The 24,823-nt window shown below is 41.0% G+C and overlaps 1 protein-coding gene across 1 annotated transcript in view; it reads left to right on the top strand.

Moving 5' to 3' along the window:
• The window catches only part of exoc4 (exocyst complex component 4), a 55,182-nt gene that overhangs the window by 11,043 nt on the left and 19,316 nt on the right, over nucleotides 1-24,823 (top strand). Inside the window, exons 9-13 of the mRNA XM_085901693.1 lie at nucleotides 232-377; nucleotides 601-689; nucleotides 9,296-9,392; nucleotides 22,432-22,534; nucleotides 22,596-22,712. Of these exons, the coding sequence (XP_085757819.1) occupies nucleotides 232-377; nucleotides 601-689; nucleotides 9,296-9,392; nucleotides 22,432-22,534; nucleotides 22,596-22,712 (552 nt within the window). The remainder of the gene's footprint in view (nucleotides 1-231; nucleotides 378-600; nucleotides 690-9,295; nucleotides 9,393-22,431; nucleotides 22,535-22,595; nucleotides 22,713-24,823) is intronic.

Raw genomic sequence — 24,823 nt, 5'->3', positions numbered from 1 at the left:
TTTTCAATACACTTTGACGCAAATAAAATTGTATCCGATTATTTGATTAATTGGTGGAATAATCGATAGATTAATCAAATCTACAAATATTTGATAGTGACAACCTGAAATGATCTGGAAGCAGACATTGACTTGTGCAGACACGTGAAATTTGTTTATTTATTTCAATTAATTTAAAAGATAAATTGATTTTTTTTTTAAAAAAATTTAAATGATGTCTTTGTCGACCAGGTGCTGCTGATGGAGTACTTGGACGTGAAGAACAGCCGCAGCGCTACAGAGCCATCGGCCCAGCTCGCCTATGCTAGCACGGGCAGCGAATTTGCCGCTTTTTTCGCCAAGAAGAAACCGCAGCGTGCCAAGCAGTCACTATTCAAGTAAGGACCAGGCTCATTACGGGCATACCGTATTTTTCTGACTATGAAGCGGAGTCTCAATGAACAAACCTATTTTTGGAAGTTTCCATATGTAGTATCGAGTGCATCCAGTTATAAGGCACACCAGGTTATAGGTGTCAACTAAAGTCCAGTAATGAGAGTAATATAATGTGTGCCCTGAGATTTTTAGAGCTAGTTAAAGTTTCATTTCCATGCCTCTTAGGTTTGAATCGTCATCCCATGCCATCAGCATGAGTGCCTACTTGAGAGAGCAGAGACGGGAACTCTATAGCAAAAGCGGAGAGCTGCAAGGTGAGGAGGAGCTTGTTTGATAGTGAGAGTGTTGATGAACATCTGGGATGATGGAAAGTGTGAAAAGTCATGCAAAATGGGATGTAATGTTAAGAAATGTTAACATTTTGAGAACAGGTTGGGAATAGGTGATTGATTGACGAGCTTGATGAACAGATCGGGGTTATAAACTTGTTATTATCAATTTTAGCTTCACAAATTTTGTTTGTGTTCGTTGAATTGATTAACTTTGGAACAGATTGAACAAAAAAATATAATGGAACCTCAATTGGTTCCATGACCCCATTTGTAACCTGAAGTGTTCATAAATCAAGGTGATGTTTCCTATTGAAATGAATGGAAATGCAGTTCATATGTCCCAGGTTCAAAACTAAGTTATACTTGGCTCTTTTAACCAATGGTTAAAAATAAATATAATGAATAATAGAAAGAAGTAAAAATGCACTATAAAAAAATAAAAGGCGGTCAACAAGGACATTCTGATTCAAGTATTTGCAATCTGTGTTTCTTGTCTAATCAATAATTCATTCGTTGATTTTGGCATACCGATCCAGTCAAAGTTTTTTTTTTCTGAAGAAGCAAACACAGATCCATTCGCTAGTCCATTCCAAGACCGTTCGTATATTCAAAATAGTCTGGAGCGGCTGTGACTGTTCGTGTTTAGCCTGCTTATTAGTAAAAATCAGACTCCAATAAAATGATAATAAGACTCTCCGGAATGGGCCCGGCAACGGGACGCAAGGGAGTACAGATAGCACCTGGACAAAGCGGGTCGAGATGTGACACTCTGAAAAAGAAAGGGATAGCAGGGTGACTTTGCAGAATACACCCACTGAGACAGACCTTCAAAACCCTCACACACATGTACACACACACACACACACATGTACACACACACACACACACACACACACACACACACACACACACACACACACACACACACACACACACACACACACACTCAGCAGTGAGTGAGCGAGCTGCACAGTCAGACCCTGGAGAATCAAAGCTGCTCTATTGCTCCTACATCTTCTCTCCCGGACTCGCCATCTCTTTGCCCGTGACCTTGAGGTTTCACTCTGCGGCACTGTTTGCCCGCAGCCACTCCTACCTTCACACCGAAGCCCCTGTGGAGAATGAAACACTGAGGAAAAAAAAAAAAAAAGGCAAAGAGGAAAGCTCTTTTTATCTATATCACCGAAAAATGCTTCAAAATATCACACTATCTGCATGCTAAGAAATCATTAATAAATTAGATATGATTAAGTTGATCCATATGTTAAGGCTGTTAACTATTAATTGAATATTGCGACACCCATGTCACTCACCAGGTCAGGCCCCACCTTCCATAATGTGACGGTAGGGACCCCAAGTGGGCAAAAATAATACCTGCACGGCTGGAGCTCAACATATGCGATTCAAAAAATATTTGTAGCTAATATAGCACGACAATCTGGTTTGACATCGGTATGATTGTTTGCTATGGATGTGAACAAGGTAAACTTATTTTGTAGTTTCAGTATTTCAATCTTCATTCGTAGATGCCTAATATAAAGAAAAGATTCAACAGGAAAATCCTCGGATGAAAATCAGCCGACGTAACCATAGTGATAAAGACACAAATAATAATGAACACATAAATGTTGTAATTTCTGAACAAAATTATTCAGGAAATCCAGGCTGACAAGTAAACAAGATGTTCCGTGATACAAATCCGATACAATCCATTCAAAGATGTTGCCGCACTTGCTAAAATGTATTAATCCAGTTGCTATTCCACTGAGTGGATGCCTTTCCTCACCATAGCAGGAAGAAGCAACACTGATCAACTGTAGATAAAAGAAAAAAAAAAAAAAAACCCAATAGGCTTGAAATAACAGCTCACTCCCCCCCACCCCATCTTCCATCTGTCTGCACCTCAGAAAAGAACAGGCAGGATTTGTCTTCTTTTTTTTTTTTGAGTGGCTGAATGCCTCGGAGCGTTCATAAGAAGATGAGATTTCTCTGGGCTTTCATTTCACCTGTCACAATGCGCCGTCCGCAAAGAACCCGGGCCCCCAGCCTTTTGAACGGCCGCAACGGGATTGAAGCAGTAAGAAATCATTTAGAAAGTGAAATAAGTCCATTGCGATGGTTCGGGGGAAGGGGAGGGAGGGGGAGGTTAAAAGTCATTGTTTTCATCAAGGTCCGGCAAAGAAGCCATTAAGAGATTTCAGACGGGGAGAAATTAAGGGGAGAAGAAAAAAAAAACATGCATTGAAGACTTCATCCCGCATCAAATAAAATTGGGAGGAAAAGGCGACTGAAATGAGAGATAGAGTTGATGAGTCCTCGTGGCTTCGGGATTTACACGCCACTTCGAGCTTAGGCAAGTGTATCTCGGCGCTTATTTTAAGTCAATAGTGTGATTAGAAAATCAGATTACCAACATTTGGAAGTGTAGACTTGATTGCAGGGAATCCTTTGGGTGCAAGTTTGACTTTTTTTTTTCAAATTAAAGTTACACTCCTTGGCCATAACATTAAGTGCACCTAATTACTTCTAATATAAGAGCAAAAAAAAAAAAGCCTTTGGCTAGAAATAATGATGTCAATATAATACTTATATTTATCCTCTGCCAAGAACAACTATTATTAATACTGAGGAACTGAGACACTTTTCTGTATGTTTTTCCCTATTGTACTGCCCCCATGTGGCCAAGTGTCACACAACAGCAGGAGCAGCACAATCCCCAATGTATCGAAGCAAAAAAAAAAAAAGATTTCCGATTGGCTCAGTCCATGGTCAACCTCCCCAAACATCTCATCAGCACCAATTACAAGCTTCACTTTCTCGTTCAAGTAAAAGCGGTCCCTCGGGGAGGGCTGGATGACACGTCAAGCTTTTAATCAACATGTGTGACTGTGCAGTAAACGGGAACCAGCAACGAAGCTGTTTGTTTTTAATATTACTATTACTTTGAAATGAATGTGTAATATATGTAAGCGCCGGGCCCGTATATCAATGCGACGCATGCCGACACATGCGGCGGAAGACATAATTGCCTCTTGCATACTCCGCCACGCATCATACGCTTCAATTAACCCACCAGTCTTTATTACAGCTCCATATGTAGCCATATGTATCGCATTGTGTGTGTGTGTGTGTGTGTGTGTGTGTGTGTGTGTGTGTGTGTGTCTGGATGTCACAGTGTGGGTGTTTACTTCACACCACACCACCTCATCCACTTTCAATCACACTTTCGATGAATAAATGATGAAAGTTACAATTTTGCAGCTGTAGATATGTAACCATGCCCCCCCCCCCCCTATTTCTTCCACCGTGTTATTGTCTGTTCAGCCGTCTGATGACACGGAATAGCCCGTCGGTCATTTTGGAGGTGAAGTAAGAATATATATATTTTCTCCTCCCAGCCGTTCACCACGCTAAGCCAGTAATATATTTTAAAAATGCTATTTCGTATTGTGTCACGGCCGGTCATTGCGTCACGTGTAATATTGTCTTGCCCCCCGGGGGAATGTTTGAAGTGACAATCATACCGCAGAGGCGCCGTAAACATAAGCGTGCCCGGTATATGCATACGAATAAACACATGACCTCCCGAGATGTTCGCATTTCCCACTCTGAATGTATTTCACACATTCCTCCTTTTGATATTCAAAAACATTGGCGCACCCCATCTAATTACAAGCAGATTTACCCCGCCCACCCCCAACAGCTCTCCGATATGAGAAAATACGAAAAGTTGTGTGTTGTTTATGTATGAAACCGTAGCCGTCCCCTCGAGAGGGGAGACGCCCGAAGCGGCGTTCCATGTTAGGCTGCTTTGTGGGACAGGAGGTGCAAATGGAAAAAAGGTCTGGCAAGAGGTGTGGTTATCCGTATGGATAAATCAACTTGAACAATTCAGCCATCAGTGCACTTTTAGTCCTTCTATCAAAGACACACACAAAAAAAAAAACCAGACCTTGATGAATCTTTTGACACCCATGTCACTCACAAGGTAGATTCTAATAAAAGGCCAATCAGGTCTACGCCGGCGCCCATGTCACTCACCAGTCCAGGTTCTAAATCTATAGAAACTCAAAGTCACCAAAATTACAGTAGAATCTGAGAATGGTCTTCCGAATTCGACAGACTATACCCCCAGTCTTTCTCCTCTCCGCCGCCCACGGCAATCAATACCTGACTTCTCTTGACCTTGTCATTAAGGTTTAACATATTCATAATACAAACCTCAGAGGAGATTTGAACTTTGCCGGCGGAAAAAAAAAAGTCGATTTCTTATTATTGTTATGGGGTTTTAATGTTGCGGGCCCTCGCCTTTGCCTCGCTTTTGCTCTTTTGCAGATATCTAATGTTCAGACTCCATGGAAATAAATCTAGCCTGTCCTTCCGCAGCATTCCTGTGCTTGTGTCACATGGATGACGGATGAAGGTTTACGTAGGCGGTCGGAGCGCAGTTATGTCATACGCGATACATTAGACACGGTGTAATTGAACCACACCTCATCTGTATTTCTCGACTCGATAATGTCACAGGGAAACCTCGCTTGTTTTGCAGCCCCCCCCACCTATTATCGTAGGTAGTGTCTAGTGGTGGCTGTTTTGAATTGCTCTTGACAGTAATTTTCAGTAACTAGATCGATGTTACCCAAATTCAGTTTTCAAAATGTACATTATGCACCTTACCTCTTTCTAGCTAGTTAGCTAGCTTTCTAACTAATTATCTATTTAGGTAGCTATCTCCCTAGCTAGCTAGCGGTCTAGCTAGCTAGCTAGAGCTCAAGCTAGCTATTTATTTAACTATTGAGCTAGCTACGTGGATTTTTTTTTTCCCTTGACGTCACATCCGCGCTTCACTGATTGGTTCCTTTAAACTAAATCGCTGCATTGGTCTGACCTGTCAGGCTACAAGCACCCCTGTTGTCTTTTCTGACACAAAAAAGTTCAGCTTTACAACATATTGTGCGCAAGCCACCAGAAGGCAAAGTAGGACCAAAGTCTTTTCCAAGTTACTCGATCGACAGCAGACGGAGATTACAACAAGGTCGACTTAGTTTGCACAGCGACAAAATGTAATCACAGAGGAAGAGCCGATCTATTCTCCCGCCAAGCTGAAGCTAATTTCAATTAGCGCAGGAGGTCCTCTCGTCATTGGCGGCTTTGAGCGGCACCTCCGTGTGTACTTTTCATCTCGGAGACGACGAATTCAGGCAGGAAAGGAAGTTGGAAGTTTTTGGTTGGCATAACTGACGAATGCGCAAAACTTGATTGTAGCAACATGTAGCGGGTTCCTCGGGTGATTTTGTTCGAAGTAGCAAGCATCAAACGCATGCTTGTACTATGGAGGCGTACGTTTTTGACACATAGTTGACGCGGTCAAGACCATCAAAGCAGTTCTGAGTACTTCAGTAGAATGTGCAGTTAGAGTTTTTTTAGATCCCAACTTGTAGCACATTTAAAGAGCACTTCATATTCAGTGAGCCCCGTACATTGTTGTCACAGCATCACTGACAGCCGCTCACAGAGCCAGGCGAAAACACACGTTTAATAATTAATCCCGCTCATTTCACGCCTGGATATATTTATGCTATTATTTATTTATGCTATTAATTCTCATCAGAGAGTTTGGGTTCCACCGGCTGGCGGAGCACGGGCTTCAAATTAATTTTAATAATGGAAAGCTCTCATTAAGATCCAATCAGACATGAAGGCTGGCTGAGTGGAATAGGATGCCCTCGCACTTGACCAAAAGATTCATGTATTATTGAGGTGCAGGTGTCAACTCTGGGGATTTGCTGATTATGTGATAATTCCCTCAGAAACAGTTCAACGCTGATGACGAATGAAAATAGAAAAGACGTAAAAGCAAAATGTAAAACAGAAAACACTTAACTTCTGTGTAAATGATTCCATGACATTTCAAAGTGTCAACTGCTAGCAGGGAATCATCTAATAACTGAAAGATTCTTGAGTAAATACAAGTATTTAATTCAAAGAGCATAACATGTTTGAACTGGAGCACCTCAAAAAACATTAAATTACAAAAATTGACAATGGGCCTTATAATCAGGTGCGGCTTATATATGGATGTTGAATTTATGTTGAAAAAAGCTTTTCATTTGACCCAGTCCCGTGTGCCGTATGACCTCGATGCCCCCAAGATATGGAAATTTCTAAAAAAAAAAATAGACATATTCATTGAAACGCCTTATAATCCTTTGTGCCGAATAGTAAAAAAAAAAAAAAGCGGTATTGCATGAATATACTATGACATAGAGCTGAGTGACACACTTGTAAATGAGGGATTATTCCCTATCTTTACTCATCTCTTTCCTTCTCGCTCTCTTTAACACACGCTTGTACGCGCATACGCAAACACCCAAAGTCTCGGGAGACGCCGACGTGGCGTTTGATATTACACATGCATTTTCTCTCGCCGTCTAAATCTGGTCAGGGTCCGGAATTCATCGCAGGATCAAACCGACTTTTTCTCATCAAACCCAGGAAAGTGTGGCTAATGTAATTTCACTAAGTCACTGACTGACTTGATTACATGTGGGCCAGGGGAGGGGATGCTAAGGCGCCAACGGGGAGGGGGGGGGCTGCGGGGGGGAGGGGGGGGGGGGGGGCTTGTGTGGTGTAGGTAAGTGTGAGGAGATACTGAAAAGCATACTCGTCAAGATTCAGCCGCATTATGATTCATTAGGATTCCTCCCCAAAGCTGCGCTAAGCCGTCCCTCTTCTTCCACACGCCGCTAATCCCGGATGCTCACCCAAGTCCAGACCAACAAAAACATTTTTCTCCAATTATGTGGCGACGGCTGGTAGCAGTCGGGTGCCATCCTGACCCTGTCACGTCCAGACAAGTCTGAAGGAGTCCCATGCATATTAATGCCTCTCGCTATTTAATATTCAGCGGTGTTATGCCCTGTTGGCAGCTGTTCCCGGACCCTCATGGATCAGCGAGGTTTCCTCGTGGCCTGCCTCGTCTGACACTGTTGCAGATGTTTAGAGCGTGAAATTAAATTGGTCATTGTCATCGGGGTCTACACACGGGGGAGTTGCTTGTTTGTGTACCTGAGAGCGATTTACGGTTAGACGAGCAATGAAAACTTCCCAGAAGTATAGGAAGTTGGACAAAGGATGGAAGGTGGGCGCTCAGGTGGCGTCTTTGTTCGTATTCGGCTAATTGAGTCTTAATTGAATTGGCACCAAAAGAAGGAGTCATAGTAGATGAAAGCAGATCAAAGTCAGAAGTTCTCTTGAAAGTTGGCAAGGGAATAAAGGCCGACCTCGTCACTTCTCATCAAAATTCACAGATAGTTGTCTCCCGTACGTTTCAAATAAAACATGTTCGATTAGAAATGCATTATTGAGCACAGCCTGGGGAACAATAGCTTGATATGCATTTGAATGCACGCCGCCGAGGTCACACAGAAGACGCTTCGGCACGACGCGGAGGTGTCTTTGTGTTCTATCACACAAGCTTTGCAAGGCCATATTGGAAATGGAAATGGAAAAAGGAGAAAACACAACGCCCAGGCTTTTGTTCCCCAAAAACTCACTTTGCCTTTCTTACACCTTCTTGAAGTTTCTCATTAGCTCATTTAAAGTCACCCAGGATCTCTTGTATGGCGAAATCACAATTTGCTTTCGAACACCGCGTACGCCTTCATCCGTAGCTCGTATTCCTCCAAGACGCGCATACCTGAACGCCCAATCATTCTTTCCGCCGCGCAGTTTGCCATATTGACGGAAAGCCACAATTCCGTCTCCCGTCAATTATATCGATTACTTCAGCATGAGCGGAGGTAATGAGGTTCAGTGTTCGTTCTCTCCCTTGTAATATCCGCCTCGTTCCCTTTTCTGCATGAAGCCCCAATCCCCGATCTCCCGCCCCATTGCCCCAGTGTCATTCTGTGCCACCCGTGTCGGAGCTTGTTCCCATGATTTCCTGATTAGCCCCTGTTAGCCAAAATGGAGCGTGGGCATGCATTTGATTTTGTGACTCCTGGTATTTATTTTTCTGCTCAGTCTCCCAGCAACCCGGTGGGTTAGCGTCTCAGCCTCGATGTCAGAAATCAGTCAAAACTGACCTAAAATTAACCAGTTGCGGCCATTTTGTCACTCAGTGAATGTGACATCATAGTGCCTAAGGACTCTGGAAAGAACCAATAACAGATCAGCTTGCAAACATTACATGACCAAATTTAGAAACCAGGTGAGCCGTGGTAGGTCATTACCTGAGCCACTGTGATGTCATTTTCAGTTGAAAGTGTCGGTTAGTCCACTAGGATAGGCTCCAATTTTACAGCAGAGGGGCAGCCATTTTGTCACTCAGTGAATGTGACATCACAGTGCCTAAGGGCTCTGGAAAGAACCAATCACAGTTCAGCTTGTAAACATCACATGACCAAACTCGGAAAACAGGTGAGCCGTGGTAGGTTGTTACCTGAGGCACTTTGATGTCGTTTTCAGTTGCTAGCAAGTGGCAAAATGGCCGCCCCATGAGACGGATAGGGAAAAAGTCTTATCTTCCACCCTCCCGTTGTTACAAGTACAAATGTATTTGATCAGATCATCCTTGTTTTCTGTAGGTGGCGCCGATGACAACCTGATGGAAGGTGGAGAAATGAAGTTTGTGTGTAAACCAGGAGCGAGGAACATCACTGTCATCTTCCAGCCTCTTCTCAGGTACAACACTTTCCACAATGTGTCTGAAAATCCAAATGAATTAGTGGGTAATGGAACTTACTTACCAGAGAAGAAACGCCAACACACTCAAGATGTCAGAGAATCCGACACGTGACTCGATACCAGTAAAACTCAAACTAATTCTATTTGGAAGCTTCTTAGCGACCATCCATTGATTTGTGACTTTTTAACGTTGATCGACTTAACGTAAATCGGACTCGATGTAATGCACTGCACCTCCGGTTGGAAATGTTTTGTTGCTACCCTCCAGCAATTGGAATCGACAGCCGTCTTCGCTTTTACATCGCATTAGATTCAAGTCTTTGGAAGGCCTGCTAGTTTTCGACATAACTCCCCGGAGATTTGCGGGAATCTAATCATGACGACGCCTAATTGAATTGTGATGCTCTGATACATTAGCTTCAAGGCTCCATTAAAGCGAGATGGTTCTTATTTCCTCGCCGTACAATTTGACGCCACGCAATTTGTGTTTGTAATGCACAGGGGTGGGATGATGTGGCGAGCTCAGCAAACGTTTTGACGCTCAAAGTGTCTCGAATCCGCCGTTTCCGCTCATCTGCATTTCGATTTGTAAATCAGAGTAACCGTAAACACCGCATTAGATGTTTTCATGACCCTTCCTTTCGATTCCCTCCAGAAATAAACGACCAAAAACAACAACAAAAACTTCTTGCCTACGCTATGTTGTCGATAATAGTTTTGCATCAATCACTCGCAGTCGCTTCACGTTCCTCTCCTCGCGACTGCGCCGCTGGCACGCCGCGGCTTACAGATGGTTTTCTAATGGCGCAGCTTTGCTGATGGATCGCTAAACCTCCCGCAGCCAGCCGCGCAACTCGTGGCGGCTTTAATGACTAAAGGTTTCGGGTTGCGCACAAGCTGGCTAAATCAGACCTAAACAACTCATGCCAACTTGTGTAATTTGTCAGTCTCCCAAACTCTTGCTAAGATGCAGGCACTTTTCTTCAGACTTCTTAACTCCTTCACTGCCAGCAGTTTTACAAGTTTCCCATATTGTCAGCTGAATTTTGTTTGCTCAAACAACACATAATTTTTTGTTTTTTTTTTGTTTATATGTGCTCCAAATCTACCAAAAGAAAGAATAGACTATCTTCTTTCACCAGAAAAAATAGGACAGTTTGATTTCACAAAAAACAAATACGTCAATTATTTTTTTTGTTTTTGTAACTAACCTCAAATATTCTACATGAAGCTGATGAACATTCAAAACATGCTTTCCACTTCGCAAATCTGTAGTTACCTAATTACAAATATGCAGCGGTTGACTGTAGTTTTAAGTTGTAATACCACCCTTGATTACTAGATGGCAGGCATGTCTTACATTATTTTTGGAGTGATATGCAAGGCAAACATGGCAACTCAACAAGAATTTGAGTGAGTTGTTTTTTGAGGAAGAGAATTCTTGCACTTTCTTTGCAATATTGTGCCTTCCTTTATTTTGATGCATGAAAGCCCTTTGCACTAGAATGACGAATTCACCGGCGAAGGTAAACATTTGGATTGTAGTCGACGATTATGAACATCCACGGCGGCGAATGAGCTCATGTTGAGCAATACATACAAATGCACTCTTTACAATACGGGGTGTCATTGGGGTCCCCTCTAAGCCGTTCATCCCCTGTGCTCGGAATCACTGCAGCAAATCAGCTCGCACATTAGCCGCCGCCAAGGCCGCCACTTGTTTACCATTCCGTCTTGGACCGTCTAGCAGCAGAAAAGTTGAGAAGGTACGCTCCGGTGCCTTCAAGGTTGCGCGTGTCCGACTCTGAATATGCTGAGGGGGATTATTTATTCCACCGGGCCTTGGATGGGCTCTGAAGCCCCCTGCTAGTTGGAAGCCCGGGCAGAGAGGGACATCTTAGTCAGACATCGGTAATCAACACTGATGGATTGATTTTATTTTGAAGAAGCAAGTGGGCAAATTATTTCTCTGTTGTTTTTGCATCGACAGATCTGTCTGCTTCAATTAATTAGCATGAATAATAATATAATAATTATTTAAAAAATGCAAGACTATAATACAATATGTAATAACATAATAATATAACAAATAAAAATAGTAAATAATAATATAACAATTAATAATAATAATATAATAATATCAATAATAAAAGCCTGATCTCTCATGAATAATAATATAATAATTATTTAAAAAATGCAAGACTATAATACTATATGTAATAACATAATAATATAACAAATAATAATAATAAATAATAATATAACAATTAATAATAATAATATAATAATAATATCAATAATAAAAGCCTGATCTCTGAAAATATGACGAGTCCTCAAAGGTGACTGCAAGTAGCGACTATATGGCTTTGGGCGAGTGTTTGCACGTTACTACATGATTTGACTTGTGGGGTCTCCGGTTGGCATTTCGCTGGTATTTCCACCTCTTGCACTGGACGGGCCTGGCATTTTGAAAAGATTCCGCGAGGGCTGCTAATCTCTCCCACTTCAACCGTCACACGAAGCCCGGGCGGGGTGATGCTTATGGATGTAAATTAGATAAAAAGACATACATTAGTGCAATGTTAAACCTGGGGGCCCGACGTTATTTTATGGCTCGGGCTCATTAGTAACGCGGGAAATACGTATGAGGGTCTCGCAAAGTTGCAGTGAGGAAAAACTGCCCACAAGGTCAGCGCGTGACAAAGGGCGCTCGGAGGGAGCGGCGAGGGGAAGGACAAAGGAACAAGCCATGAAAGTAATGAGGAGCAGACAGAGAGCTCCATGACAGGAAGAGGACAGAAGGTCCCGGCCACCCGTTGCAGTTGCCTGTGGTGAAAACGGCATCCCACCATGACTCTGCACTAATTTCACACTCTCATTAAATCTCCTCCCCGAGAACAGAACGAATGGCAAGGTGAAATGGGAGCGTTTTAAAAACACTTAGGAAATAATATCCTTGGGGAATATCTCAAATGATTTATCAGGGCTTATTTTGTGTTACACGACTGAAAACACTTTTCCCTCAAAATTACAGTCTTAGTGTCTATACTGTACTTTGATGATTTAATTTGTCAGGGCCATTTAAATATTGTTATAATTGAGTGATTTTGACATCTTCACAAAAAGTAGTATCGGTGCGTTTTTCAGCATACTCTACCCCACTCAGAACTTGTTTTTCTTTCCCCAAGTTTTCTCTCCAGTCTCTCTCACCCACAGCCATTAAATACTAGAGCGTCGTCAAGAAGGAATTTACACTAGAAAAGGTCACAAGCTCACGCGAGATGAATGAAGTCGACAAAAGAAAGCAACAACGTCGAGGCGGGAAGCAGATGGCGGCGAAAGCACAAAAGGAAAAATGATTAAACAAAAGGGAACAAACGGACAGGTGGGTTGAGAGTAGAAAATGATAAGACCGAAGAAGAAAGAAAAACGAGAAAGCCTCTTAAATTGCGTCTGTGTTGAATGGCTTGTTAGTCCGCTTTGAATTGGTAGTTTTGTATGAGCGCGCTCGTATTGTTGCTGTAAAACAATGTGCTGGCTGGCCATGGGGAGAAAATGAAAAAGGCCGATAACAAGAGCGCTTAACTGCTAAGTGCTTAACATTAAACACTGCAATATACCCCACTGATGTTAGGGAAAAAAAATTAAATGTTACAGTGCACCAGATGAATTGTAGTCACTTCAATAAACTGCAGATTCAACAATTCACCTAAAGGACTCATAAAAATGTTCCGATACTACAACAACCGATACCTTTAAATAGCTAGTTATATACGACTCCGTCTTTGGGTCTTCAAAAAAATTCAGTTAGTTTGTAGTTTACAGTAAAATTGACACATACTAAAGATCCAAACAGAAATAACAGTCTGCTAGCGTTAGCTTAAAAGTGACACGTTTGGCACGGACACACACACACACACACATCTCCGATATTAAACCCGTCTTTGCAGGGGTCTTTTCTCCAGCTATAGAAGGTTGGATAAACGCTTTGATTTTGTTTATCCACCCCATAATGGAATCACACTGGGTTCCCGGGGCAACCTGTGAAGCCGACAGTCGTCATCTCGGCCGGGAGGGACGGACGGGGGCTCTTGAAGGAGTGCTACTTGCCTTAGCGGCAGACGTCCCGTGAAGTTAGCTTTGATGACCTCTAGAGGGAAATAGCAGACGCTGAGAACTGTTGGCTTGTCCCATTAGTGGCTGAAATTGTGCAGGAAGATGTTTTGATCATCCGCCAATCGGTTGTTGCACCGCCGACGCTCGTGAAATTGCTAACACACAACAAATATGCATTGACCACACAAAAATCAGACATTGCGAGTGATTTTGCAATTATTGTGTGAGTTCCAGATTTTCTATTTCCTCTATCCTAACCTCCTTCCATCCTTCAATCCTCCCGACAACATGAGCTGCCACTCCGCGTTAGCATCACATGAGCGAGCCCACATCACAGCGGCCTTTGATTGGAGGCCGGGGGCCTTTCCAGGTCGGCGAGCCGCTCCGTGATAATAACCTTGTTTGATTGCTGGAGCGGCGATGTAATTGATTGATCAGCAAAGCCTTTTGGGGGTTTGTAGGATTCCGGCTAGATGCCAAGGAATGGATGGGTGATGCAAGGGGTTACTTCAACCAAGTATAGTTCAGATTGTCAAAATGCGGTTCAAAAAGGTCAGTCTTGACAAAGTAACCAAGGGTATCGAGTTTTTTCTCGTTATGAAACCACTGACCAGTGTGTCTAGCCCCTCAGTATTTACGGTTTATGTACAGTTTGATAATACTAGTTACATCCAATTGTTTTTGTATTTTTCAGAGGAAAAGTATAATAGTTGTTTTCTGAACATTTAATTTTTTTCCTACACTTTTTAATGTTTAATTTTTTTATCCAGTTATTTGATATTTATATTTGGTTAATATTTTGATGTATTTTTTTTTTATATTCCCAACTATTTAAAAAAAATATATTGACCATTTTTTCTGCATATTTTAGTATGTCACAACCTCCATTTCTTTCTTAGCTAATAGCTTATATTTTCTAATATTTACTTATAATTTTAATTTATAAATTATAAATTTAGAAATTATAATAAATTATATACATTTTGTGGTTTTTTAAAATAGTTTTAATAGTATTTTCTAATATTTACTACTATATTACTACCAATTTTAACTTATATTTATAAATTATAATAAATCATATGCATTTTTAAGGTCTTGTCTAATTGCTCTTTAGCAATATTTTGAACATTATTTGCACTGGCTCTCATCAACTGAGATTTACTCCAAATTATGGGATTCATTTGGATGGGGGTTTAAAAAAATACTCCCTGACCTAAATAAGTGTTTGTGATCTCCTAATTGCTCCTTCTATAAATTAGTCCATGATTTTGGATTAGTTCATTATTACTCTGCAAGATGGATGCTTCACCATTTTATGTGATAGCAGACTTTAACCACTCGGTAATCGTGACAGTTTCAAACAATTAGCACAGTTTGATTTGATGATGGATTACTAATGATGTCACACTTAATCATACCACGAAGAAGCCAAAGTGAGGCATGAGTTGCAGTCTGTGTGTCTTTTAAACCTCCCACAAACTTTTGGAAAGAGCGCAAGCTACATTTGTCAAAAAGATGGATGTTCCTCCCGGTTTGTCCTTCCTCTCAATGCCCAAACCGAGTCCCCCCACTGAGTGCGCGAGCGGCGGAAAAGTCAAAACCCGGCAGACTGATTGCACCTCCTTTTAAAGTTCTCCTGAACTTCAAGTCTAGAAACAATTTAGTAATAAAACCCTACACGGAACTTGGTACAAGTGGAGTGTGATTTGTCGGGAATTTGAGACGGGGGAAAAAAATCCATTATGTTTGATGTGAGTGTCTCACAGCGAAAACCCGGCGAAATAACGTTGTAAGACCGTGTTGTAATGTGATTGCGGCTGTGCGAATATGAGATTTCTAATGGATTTGAGCAGATTACAACATTCTTTATTTGTAATATTTATTCCCCACCGGTTTCAAATGCCCTTTTGCTAAGTACGACATCTCCCCTCTGCGTGTTCTCCAGCTGGGAACGATTATTCTTCTTGTGGTGGAGGACATGATGGGAAAAGAAGTCTCATTTTTTACATGTAAAACAAAAAAAAATTCGTAGGCATTACATTTTGCAGAAATGTTACGAAATAAGACAAGTTGTGCAAGCTTGAGCAGATCTAATGAGTTAGATTAAGGAGGACGCGGAAGAGATTGACAAACACACATGCTCCCCGCCGCTTGACGAGATAGGAGATGGAGTGAGGCCATTATGCAAATGTCAGGTGTCAAGTGTAAATGAGATTGGAAGGACGGGAAACAGAAGTATCGGATATCATCACACTGGCGAGGTGATGAAAGCATCCCGACACGAAGGGATAGCAGAAGAGCGCCTCGGCTTTAAAGGGAAGGACAGATATTGACAGTTGGTTTATTGGAGGTGGCACATAAGTGCATTTTTTTTTTTTTTTTTGCCTGAAAGTCTTTAATTTAGTCATAAATTGTGGTGTATTCATTGTTTTGTTTCTGCCAAACTGACAACATGCGTAAGACAAAAAAAAAAAAAAAGAATGAAATAAAATTACATACAAAATATACGTAAAATAAATGCTCTGTTAACGTATGAATAACTTGATGCAATGAAATTAATTTAACATGAAGATATTTTAATCTTACTAATTAAAAAAAAGTATCAAATAAAATGAATACAATAAAAATACTCAGTTCAATGAATTCACCAAATATTAAATTAAAAAAATGATTCAAAACTGAATTCAGTAAAATGTAAAAAAAAAAGTGAACCAATAACTCAACTTTCTGTAAAGAGAACTTTAAAAATCACCTTTGCTGCTTACAAATTGCTGTACATAAAGTAAAAATCTGACATCTAAAAACAAATATTCTTAACACAATAACATTAAAATCAACAAATAGAAACAAAATCAATAACAAAAACAACTGTTCTTGCCTCTATCGCAAATGTGGCAATATGTTGAGCTTGTCTTAACCGACATTATATTTCTTTTCGCCATCTCTTTCTTAGCATTTTGCGGCCGAGCAACCTAACCTTTTAGTCACCCTTCGAGGTGATACCCTTCAATGACGGGCAGACGCAATATCCGCCATATGGCTTGGAACATGAAAGGCGTCACATCAGAGCCCAAGTGAAACGTAACAAAGAAAAAAGGTCAAGGTTGTCATCTCTCTCAAGTGGACGTTCGCCGAGCAAAACATGACAACAAGCGCCTGGAAAATCAATGAATAATTTAACCCTTTGCATCAGATTCGCCCTTCCGGCGAAGTCGTACAAAAAAAAGGACCATCTGATCGTGTCTTTGAGCAATGTCTCACATTAACTCATTCAATGCCAGCCCAGTTAAAATATGTTTGACGGCTATAGTCGTCAATGGCAGCCAACGAGTTCATATATTTTTTATGTTTGACATGCAAAAAAGGATCTAGAGCAAAAATAATTGCTCATTCCATCGCAATTCTTTTTCAAAAATCGTTCAGCTCTACTCTCGTAATGCGCCGGTATTCCCAGAGTTCTCAAAATTACATTTCGTGCCAAAATGAGAGTTGTCACCTGACCCCCCCCCCCAAGAGATACTTTCCAAATTCCGCCTTTGTTCGATTTGTCTCTTACCGACACTCCACATCGCTTGGGGAGCCCTTAGGTGTGTTCCACACCTCTCACCACTAGTTGTCTTTATTGCACTTTTTCTTTTTAGATTCAATCAGGGTGACACCGGAGCCCTGAGAACTATTTCAATTTACTTGCGCGGGATGGAAAGCCCTGCGTTTAACATAAAAGGCCGAGGACGAAGGTTGAGAATTTGGAGAGATAACAGCGACGGCGTGCTAAAAATAGAATGAGCGCTGATGAAATGAAGGGTGGGAAATGGAGAGATAAGGCAGTGTGCCACAAGTGACGAGGCGATAACATGGGGTGTGATATCGCAATGAGGTTTTTTTTTCGATGCCAAACCGTTAGCACCTCGCATATCACATACAGTACAAAATTAGTTTCCTCCAAAAGTCATGGAATGTCAAGGTCAATTGCGTTGTTTTGCGATATAGAAGACATTTGGATGTCAGATCTACAAATCAATATGAGTTCATGGTATTTACAAGTTGTCCTCAATTTACGAAAAAAATGAGTTCCGAAAAGGCTGTTTGTAAGTCAAATTTTAAGTCGAGACACATTAAAGTTGGTTTTAAAATGTATTAAAAATTTAGTAAATTAAATTAAAAAAAATTAATCTGAAATAAATTAGGAACTGTATTTGCCGTATACACATATACGGTTTTAACATAAATTCAATAAAAAAAAAAATTGAATGACATCTTCATATCGTAATGGATAGCTCAACAAAAAGGTGTTGTTTTTTTTTTAGAACCCCCCCCCAAGAAATTTATGTTTAGTGGGCATAAAAAAAATTCTCAAAATAATCTCAAATAAAATATTTTGAGGAGGGGGGCAGCGCCCCTGCTGCCACCCCTCTAGCACCACCAGTGCTTTGTAAGTTGAGGACTATCTGTACATCTCGATGTTTTAAACAACGCAGGACAGACCTTACTCTTTAAAGCCACCCACTTTTCGTCAAAATATTGAATGTCAAAGTCAAAGTCCGCTTTATTGTCAATTTCTTCAAGTGGCCATGGAGCACCACAATGTCCATTGAATGGTAGCAAGAAATTAATCAATACTCCACACAATATTAGAGAGCTATTTTTTCCGTTAAAAAAAAAACCCAACAACTTCTCATTCACTTGTTCTCCACTGATTATTGGAAAGTCAAATAAATATCAATTTATTTCTGAATATATATTTGATTATAATTATGATTATACCATCCAATAGCCGCACTGCACCTGCTTATGTCTAACTATCCAATCAAAGTGTTGAGTTGCAAGAACAGTAAGTACACGCAGACAGATCAGGGGAGGGTGCCATCACCTGTCCGTCTCTATTGACAAGCTTTACACAAAGCGGATAAAAGCCATCATTTAGAGCCCCCATCACCTCCTCTTTGTGTCCCACAGCGAGAGCCATCTCTTGCCCGATAAACCTCCTAATTGCTCTGCTGAGCATTTGAGAAACCTCAGCAAATCTTGGGTATCCTCTGCACCACACTCAAAGTTATCAACATTAATCAAAATGCATAACAACAACAACAAAAAAATGCTCAGATGTTCTTTTATCAGTCTTTTTCAGACCATTACTGGTATGTTTATACTTTGCTTACTTATTCACCAATACTGAGCACCGCTACCTGATTTTGAGATATAAAACCTAATTTTTAAAAACAAATTTTGAGCAAGGATGTTTCTTTGTGGAGCAGATGAGTATTTGTCAGTGCGGTAGTATAGCGCCACCAACTTATGAGGAGGACTGATGGCAGATTTTGTTTGCCTGAAGTATCGGTGGCTGGTATCGGCACATATAACCTAGTATGGTCATAAGAATAACAAGATATTCCTGTATAAAATATTTTAAAAAATACAGTAAATAGAAAATATTTACAAAAAAAATCCAAATTAATGTACTTTAATGAATAAATATCAAAAATCAAACATGATTTTTACACATAAAAATATAATGAATAAAAAAACAGATTCTGAAAAAAATTATCAATAAGCAAACAATACAAATATTGTAATCATATTTTAAAATTAATACAAACATACAGTTATACAATAACCATACTGTATATAATATAAAATAAACTAATAAAAAATGACAAAAATACAAAAACAAGTCAAACCAACACAATGCCAATGTGCCAGTCTTCCTCAAAGTTTTGTTTGCTCTTTTTTGTTTAGTCCCGCAAGCACACAAAAACATGAAAACATGACCTTATTAGCGGATGTAAAAAAATACCTTCACTTTCTCATCAGCCTTGAAGAAAAGACTAATGACGAGGTGGTCTCGGTCGCAGCGTGAGAGGGCGTTAAAAAGATGTAAGGTGAGCGTTAGGAAGATTGAGGAGCCGCGGCACAGCGGTCATTTGTCTTTTGAGGTTCCGGTAGCGTCAGCTAAACAAGGCCATCTCATTTCCTGTTGTCTGCAGGAAGCAGCTTTCACTTGCGTTACCGCTACCGCTCGCTGCTTCTTGGGTGCTCATCAATCTCGCTGGTTTTAATTGGCCTGCACCACACTGCGACTGGCCTCCACACACAGACAAAAAGCAAATAGGCACACAAAGACACTTTGAAGATGCATTTGTTGCAAATATATATACAGCGAGGGACCTAGCTGTGAACCTTGTGGTACACCAGAGACCAATATCACACTGATTAGTATTAGTAATGCTTATAAACATAATTTAGCTAAATCAACATACACACTTTATGGGTGGCTAGCCTGGATTACTAAAAATAAATATTTGTATAGAATTTTTTTTAGAAATGTAAACTTGGAAAAAAAAATGTTGCTTTTTTTTATGGTTTTAGCTCGTTTACCGACTAAAAGTCGAATTCATCCATAACACACTGCCCTCGTTATTCACTACCAGTACCTGGTATTAATATTTTAAGACTAATAATGATCGAATTTTACTGAAGCTAGCAAGGCTAATTGCTATTGTAATCTATGGAGACCTACAGAGACCTATTATAGACTTTCGCTTTGTTTGACAGACATTTTATAAACTGTCCGATGCGAAAAACACCTGATTTGCAATTAGTAGACTTTAAATACGCCGAGTAATTTAGCCGGCTTTTCGACTAATAACTTCAACCTCTGTACCTTAAAAAGCTGAGCAGCCATTTGTCATATCCGTTTTTGTTTGTCATCCATCTTGGTCCAAGTAGAATCCCAAACTTGTACATTTCACTGAAGGCTATCATCCACTGCATTGCTGCATCATAGCGGAAAATGTGACTGAAGTCTAGAAGCTGACATACTGCCATCTGCTGGTAAAAGTGGATATTGCACAAATGATAGTTGATTAATAAAACTGTCCATTTGAATCATACTGAAGGGAAAAGCTCTGTTGTGGCTTATCCAGGCAGTCATACTTAATTGTATGTATAACAACACACCATCAAGCATTTATATTATAATTTGCACTCATCAAACTTTTTAATTTGCTTGCTTCAAATCCCCTAGAGGAACTCCCCCCCCCCCCCCCTTCCTCTGTTATTAATTCAACGCCACCATAAAAGTAAGCGAGCGGCTCGCAATAATCCGAGCGAATCGATATTGAATGTGCACTTGAATAACAATTAAAAAGAAAATAAGATTTAGCCTCAGCGTTGGCCGAGCCGTGTGAAAACTCTGCAAGTGTCTCCCATCCATTAGCATCTTTTTAATGACTTTGACATTCTTGCTGAAGTGGCTGAGGAGTGCCGCGGGAAAGAATCATTGCAAATAGATAAGTGGTTTGGAGTGTCACCAGATGGGTTGCGTTTTGGTACGATGTTCTCGATAGCCGACGGTGAAATCGGAATTCAACCGAGCTCCTCCAAAAAAAAAAAAAAAAAAGCTGAGTCGTTAAACGATACTCTCTTCTATCCCATTTCTCTTTCAGCACGGTTACACTTCTGCTGGATGGAGACGGATGTCGAGAAAAGGATTTACTTTTTTTTTTTTTTTCTTCTCACGACTTAAATCGTCAATTGGAATCCAATTGCTTCCCGCCCCTCCTTTTTTCCACCCTCACTGTACTACAACTCTTGCAGCATGTCAGTGTTTGTCTGAGCTCACCAGGGCGGCTAAGTGAATTATTTAAGGTTATTAACATTTCACACGCCGGGCTGATACGGCTGCCGTTTCCACAGCAACCCGGCCGATGTTTCCGAACCGAGTCGTTTTCGGTTGTCATCTCTGCCCCGGAGCGCGATTCGTTTTTCCCGTGTTACCTCAGTCCAAACCTCCCGGCGTCGTCATGCGAGTCCACGCTCCTCGCCTCCAGATGGCACGTTTACTACTCGCGGGGGCCCCGGCCGCATTACTCAAATGTTATCACCTCTGTCTACGGAAAAATCCATCTGTGCTCACACACAAAGCGAACGATCCATCATCTTGACTCCGATATCGAAACAATGACAGTAATGACAGCCGGGGGATGGATCACGGGGCAACAAGGCAACGTGGTAAAGTGGCAACTTTCCGTCCAACCAAAATCGATTTTATTTTTCTTATTTTTTTTTTGAAGATGAAGTTGTCAGCAGTAATTGTATTTTTTTTCTCCTGAAAAGCGGACCACTCACAGACTCCATATTTATGGAGAGGAGCTGTTTATCTATCTCGCATTGTTTGACAGCTTTAATTAGGCCACAAAAGAGTTTCTCTCCCACTTTTGCGTTGCGGTCGACTTTGGAGCATCAATGGAGGATTTACAGTGGCTTTAGACTGCACACACGAGGCCTCGAGTCATGCTGACTAATTGGTTGCAAACGCTGAGTAGTCTCTGAGTGTGCCAGTTTTATCCGCGGGAATTGTTTTGTTTAGCCCGAGGTTACGAGCTACATGCTCCGTGTTCACATATGCCAAAGAAAATAATGCGTGTGGATGATGTGAAACATTGGAAAGACACATTTCCAGCTAGCGGAAGCTTGCTAATTTGCACACATTTCTGTTTTGAGGGGATTCGAATCGCTATTTTGCTCCAATCAAATGTCCGTGTTTTAATCTCCGCATCCTTACATAACCCTGGCTTTGTTATTGTTTCCTCTCGTCCACCGTACTGTCCAATGCCTAGGTCGTGCGTATCCACGTCTTCTAGGTCAAGCAATTTTATTTTCCACAGGGTTTGATTTATTTGCGCATTTATATGTGCCGCGCGCTCGACGAAGCGCTCGCTCTTGCGTGGCGTCGGCCCCGCCGCGCGCACCAGACGAGGTCAGCGACCGGCGATCCTGACAAACGAGGTGCACGCGGGCCTCGGCGACGCCATACGTTAGCGTCCGACTCGCATCTGACACAGTTTTCTGATGGGATGGGAAATGTACTGTACTGAGAAAACCAGATGACGATATAGTTTGTCCCACCTCCTCTGTGCAGATTCATTCGGGAGATTGAGATGAACATGGGCGCAGGCCAGGCCAAGCAGTGCCAACTCCAAACCTTCCTGACGTACTACATACATGACCTTTTCCTCAACCAGGTCGGCGATGCCATAAACCAAACTATAAGACCCCCGCTCATCTTATTCCTTCCTGATGCAGGTGCGCACAGAGATCAACAAAGAAATCGAGGCGGTGAGCAAGGTAGCCGACCCCTTGAAGATTCTCGCCAATGCTGACACCATGAAGACTTTGGGTGTACAGAGACCCGTGCTCCAGGTAAAGGCCTTCTTCCCCTTTTTGGAACAATTGCCCAGTCAAAATACTATTTATTAAAATATAAACATCAAATTTAAATTATTATTTGATTTTTAAATTGCTAATATCCGTTCATAGCCTACGCGTTTTTGCTCAAAGTCTACACACTACGACTTAGTTGACTTTTTGATCTTCTTGGAACAAATGCACAGTCAAAATATTATTTGTCAAAAATATGAAATTAAAATTTAAAATATTAGCTTTTTTTTTTTTTAATTGCTAATATCCGATCACAGCCCACACGTTTTTGCTCAAAGGCTACATTACGGCTTAGTTGACTTTTTCATTATTCCCCTTCTCGGAACAATTGCCTAGTCAAAATATTATTGATGAAAATATAGAAATAAAATTTGTAATATTCTATATAGTGTTTAAATTGCTAATATTTGTTTATAACCCACACGTTTTAGCTAGTCTACACTTTAACTGTGTTTGTTTTGTCACTGTCAAATAGTTGTGTCGCAGCTCTCGCATGTGTACAGTAGTGTGTGTGTGTGTGTGTGTGTGTGTGTGTGTGTGTGTGTGTGTGTGTGTGTGTGTGTGTGTGTGTGTGTGTGTGTGTGTGTGTGTGTGTGTGTGTTTGTGTGGTCTCTGCGGCTGCAAACGTCAGTGGCAGTTCATTACAGAGGTAGCGCGAGGCAGTGGGTGTTCGGAGTTCAGCAGGGTTTTGTTTACGACTCGGGCCCCTCCTTAACGAGAGGAGTGCAGCATCTTGCTAATTACGGCTGCTGCGGCTAATGAGCCTTTCTGCTGATAGCGGGAGCGCGCAATAAAGCACTCCCTTTTGTTTGGGATTTTTATTTTTTTTAATTGGCTTGAATGAAAGAACCCAGCACTATTTGGCAGCGTCTTTTCACTCCTTTTATATTTTTTCAGCCATCGTTTTGCTACCTGTCTGTGCGTATGGCTTGGCGCATTTGTCTATCGGCAATCCGGGAAATGCATTTTTAAATATTTGGCACAATTATTGCACATTGAAATTCATTTTAGCCTCACTTCTGCAACTTTTGCGATACCAAACATCTATTTTTAATCATCCATTAACTTTGCATTGTGATTCTTACCACAGCCTACTTAAGCAGCAAATCAGGTTAACTGAAGTTCATTCGTGTCTTTTAGTGAAATATATTTCGCAACCGTTCACTACTGCAGCACATTCAGATGCAAAATATCTTTGAATGTATAAAAGGGACCGCTCTGCTACTTGGGGGAGTAGTTTATCTTAACAATAGTGTTCCCATGTAAGTAGCCTGGCACTTTTTCCCTTCCAAGAAGTACAAACTTAAGTCTGTTGTGAGCTTAATGTCCTCGCTTCTTGCCTCCGTGACCGCAGTGGATGATTAAAGATCATGGTGACTGCGCCGTAAAATGCTTGCAAGGGTTTCCAATCACGTAGCAGATGTGTCTTTGTGCCCGATCGGAGTGTGACTTTATTTTTTTTTATTTTTTATTTTTTTTTGCATGTCTATGTTAGTACGCCAGGTGTTGTCATGGACCGTCACACATGCACACGCACACTGTTGGCATCATAACCTCAGGGGCTGCTGATGAGAGGAAGAGGTAGAACTCAATATAGTTTCAGCACATTAAGCACACTGCCGCATATGGGAAACCATAGGGGAGCACATTTTATGGAGGCATCTGCTCACTTAGGGCTGTTGAAGCATGCTAAGATGCTAATGTGAGCTGGAGGTATGACTGGAGGAAGGGGTTAGCATTGATCTTTTTCTAAAGCAGTTTTCCCCATGGAAATGAATGAAAATACTGGTAATCTGTTCCATCTTCCCCTATTTTTTAAAATAAAAGTATATTATACATATAAATAAAACAGTAATTACAAGGGTGCAAATATTTGAGGCCAATGTCAATTCCAATTTTTAGTAAAATTCTGATAACCAATTAATCGGCGAATTAATACGCAAAAATATATATAATGATAGTTGTACTCAGTTCATTATAATAACTTTTGTTGGTCTCATAATACTCACAAAAATCAAGACATGAATTGCAAGCACAATATTTGACTGACTTTTTTGGGGGCAATGTTTTAGTTTTTGGTTGGGGGGGATTTT

The sequence above is a fragment of the Syngnathus leptorhynchus genome, chromosome 21 (assembly GCF_054491065.1).
Source record: "Syngnathus leptorhynchus isolate UIUO chromosome 21, UIUO_Slep, whole genome shotgun sequence".
NCBI lineage: Eukaryota > Metazoa > Chordata > Actinopteri > Syngnathiformes > Syngnathidae > Syngnathus > Syngnathus leptorhynchus.
Note: the sequence above shows the minus strand (reverse complement) of the source record. Positions and strands in the feature narration are given on the sequence as shown.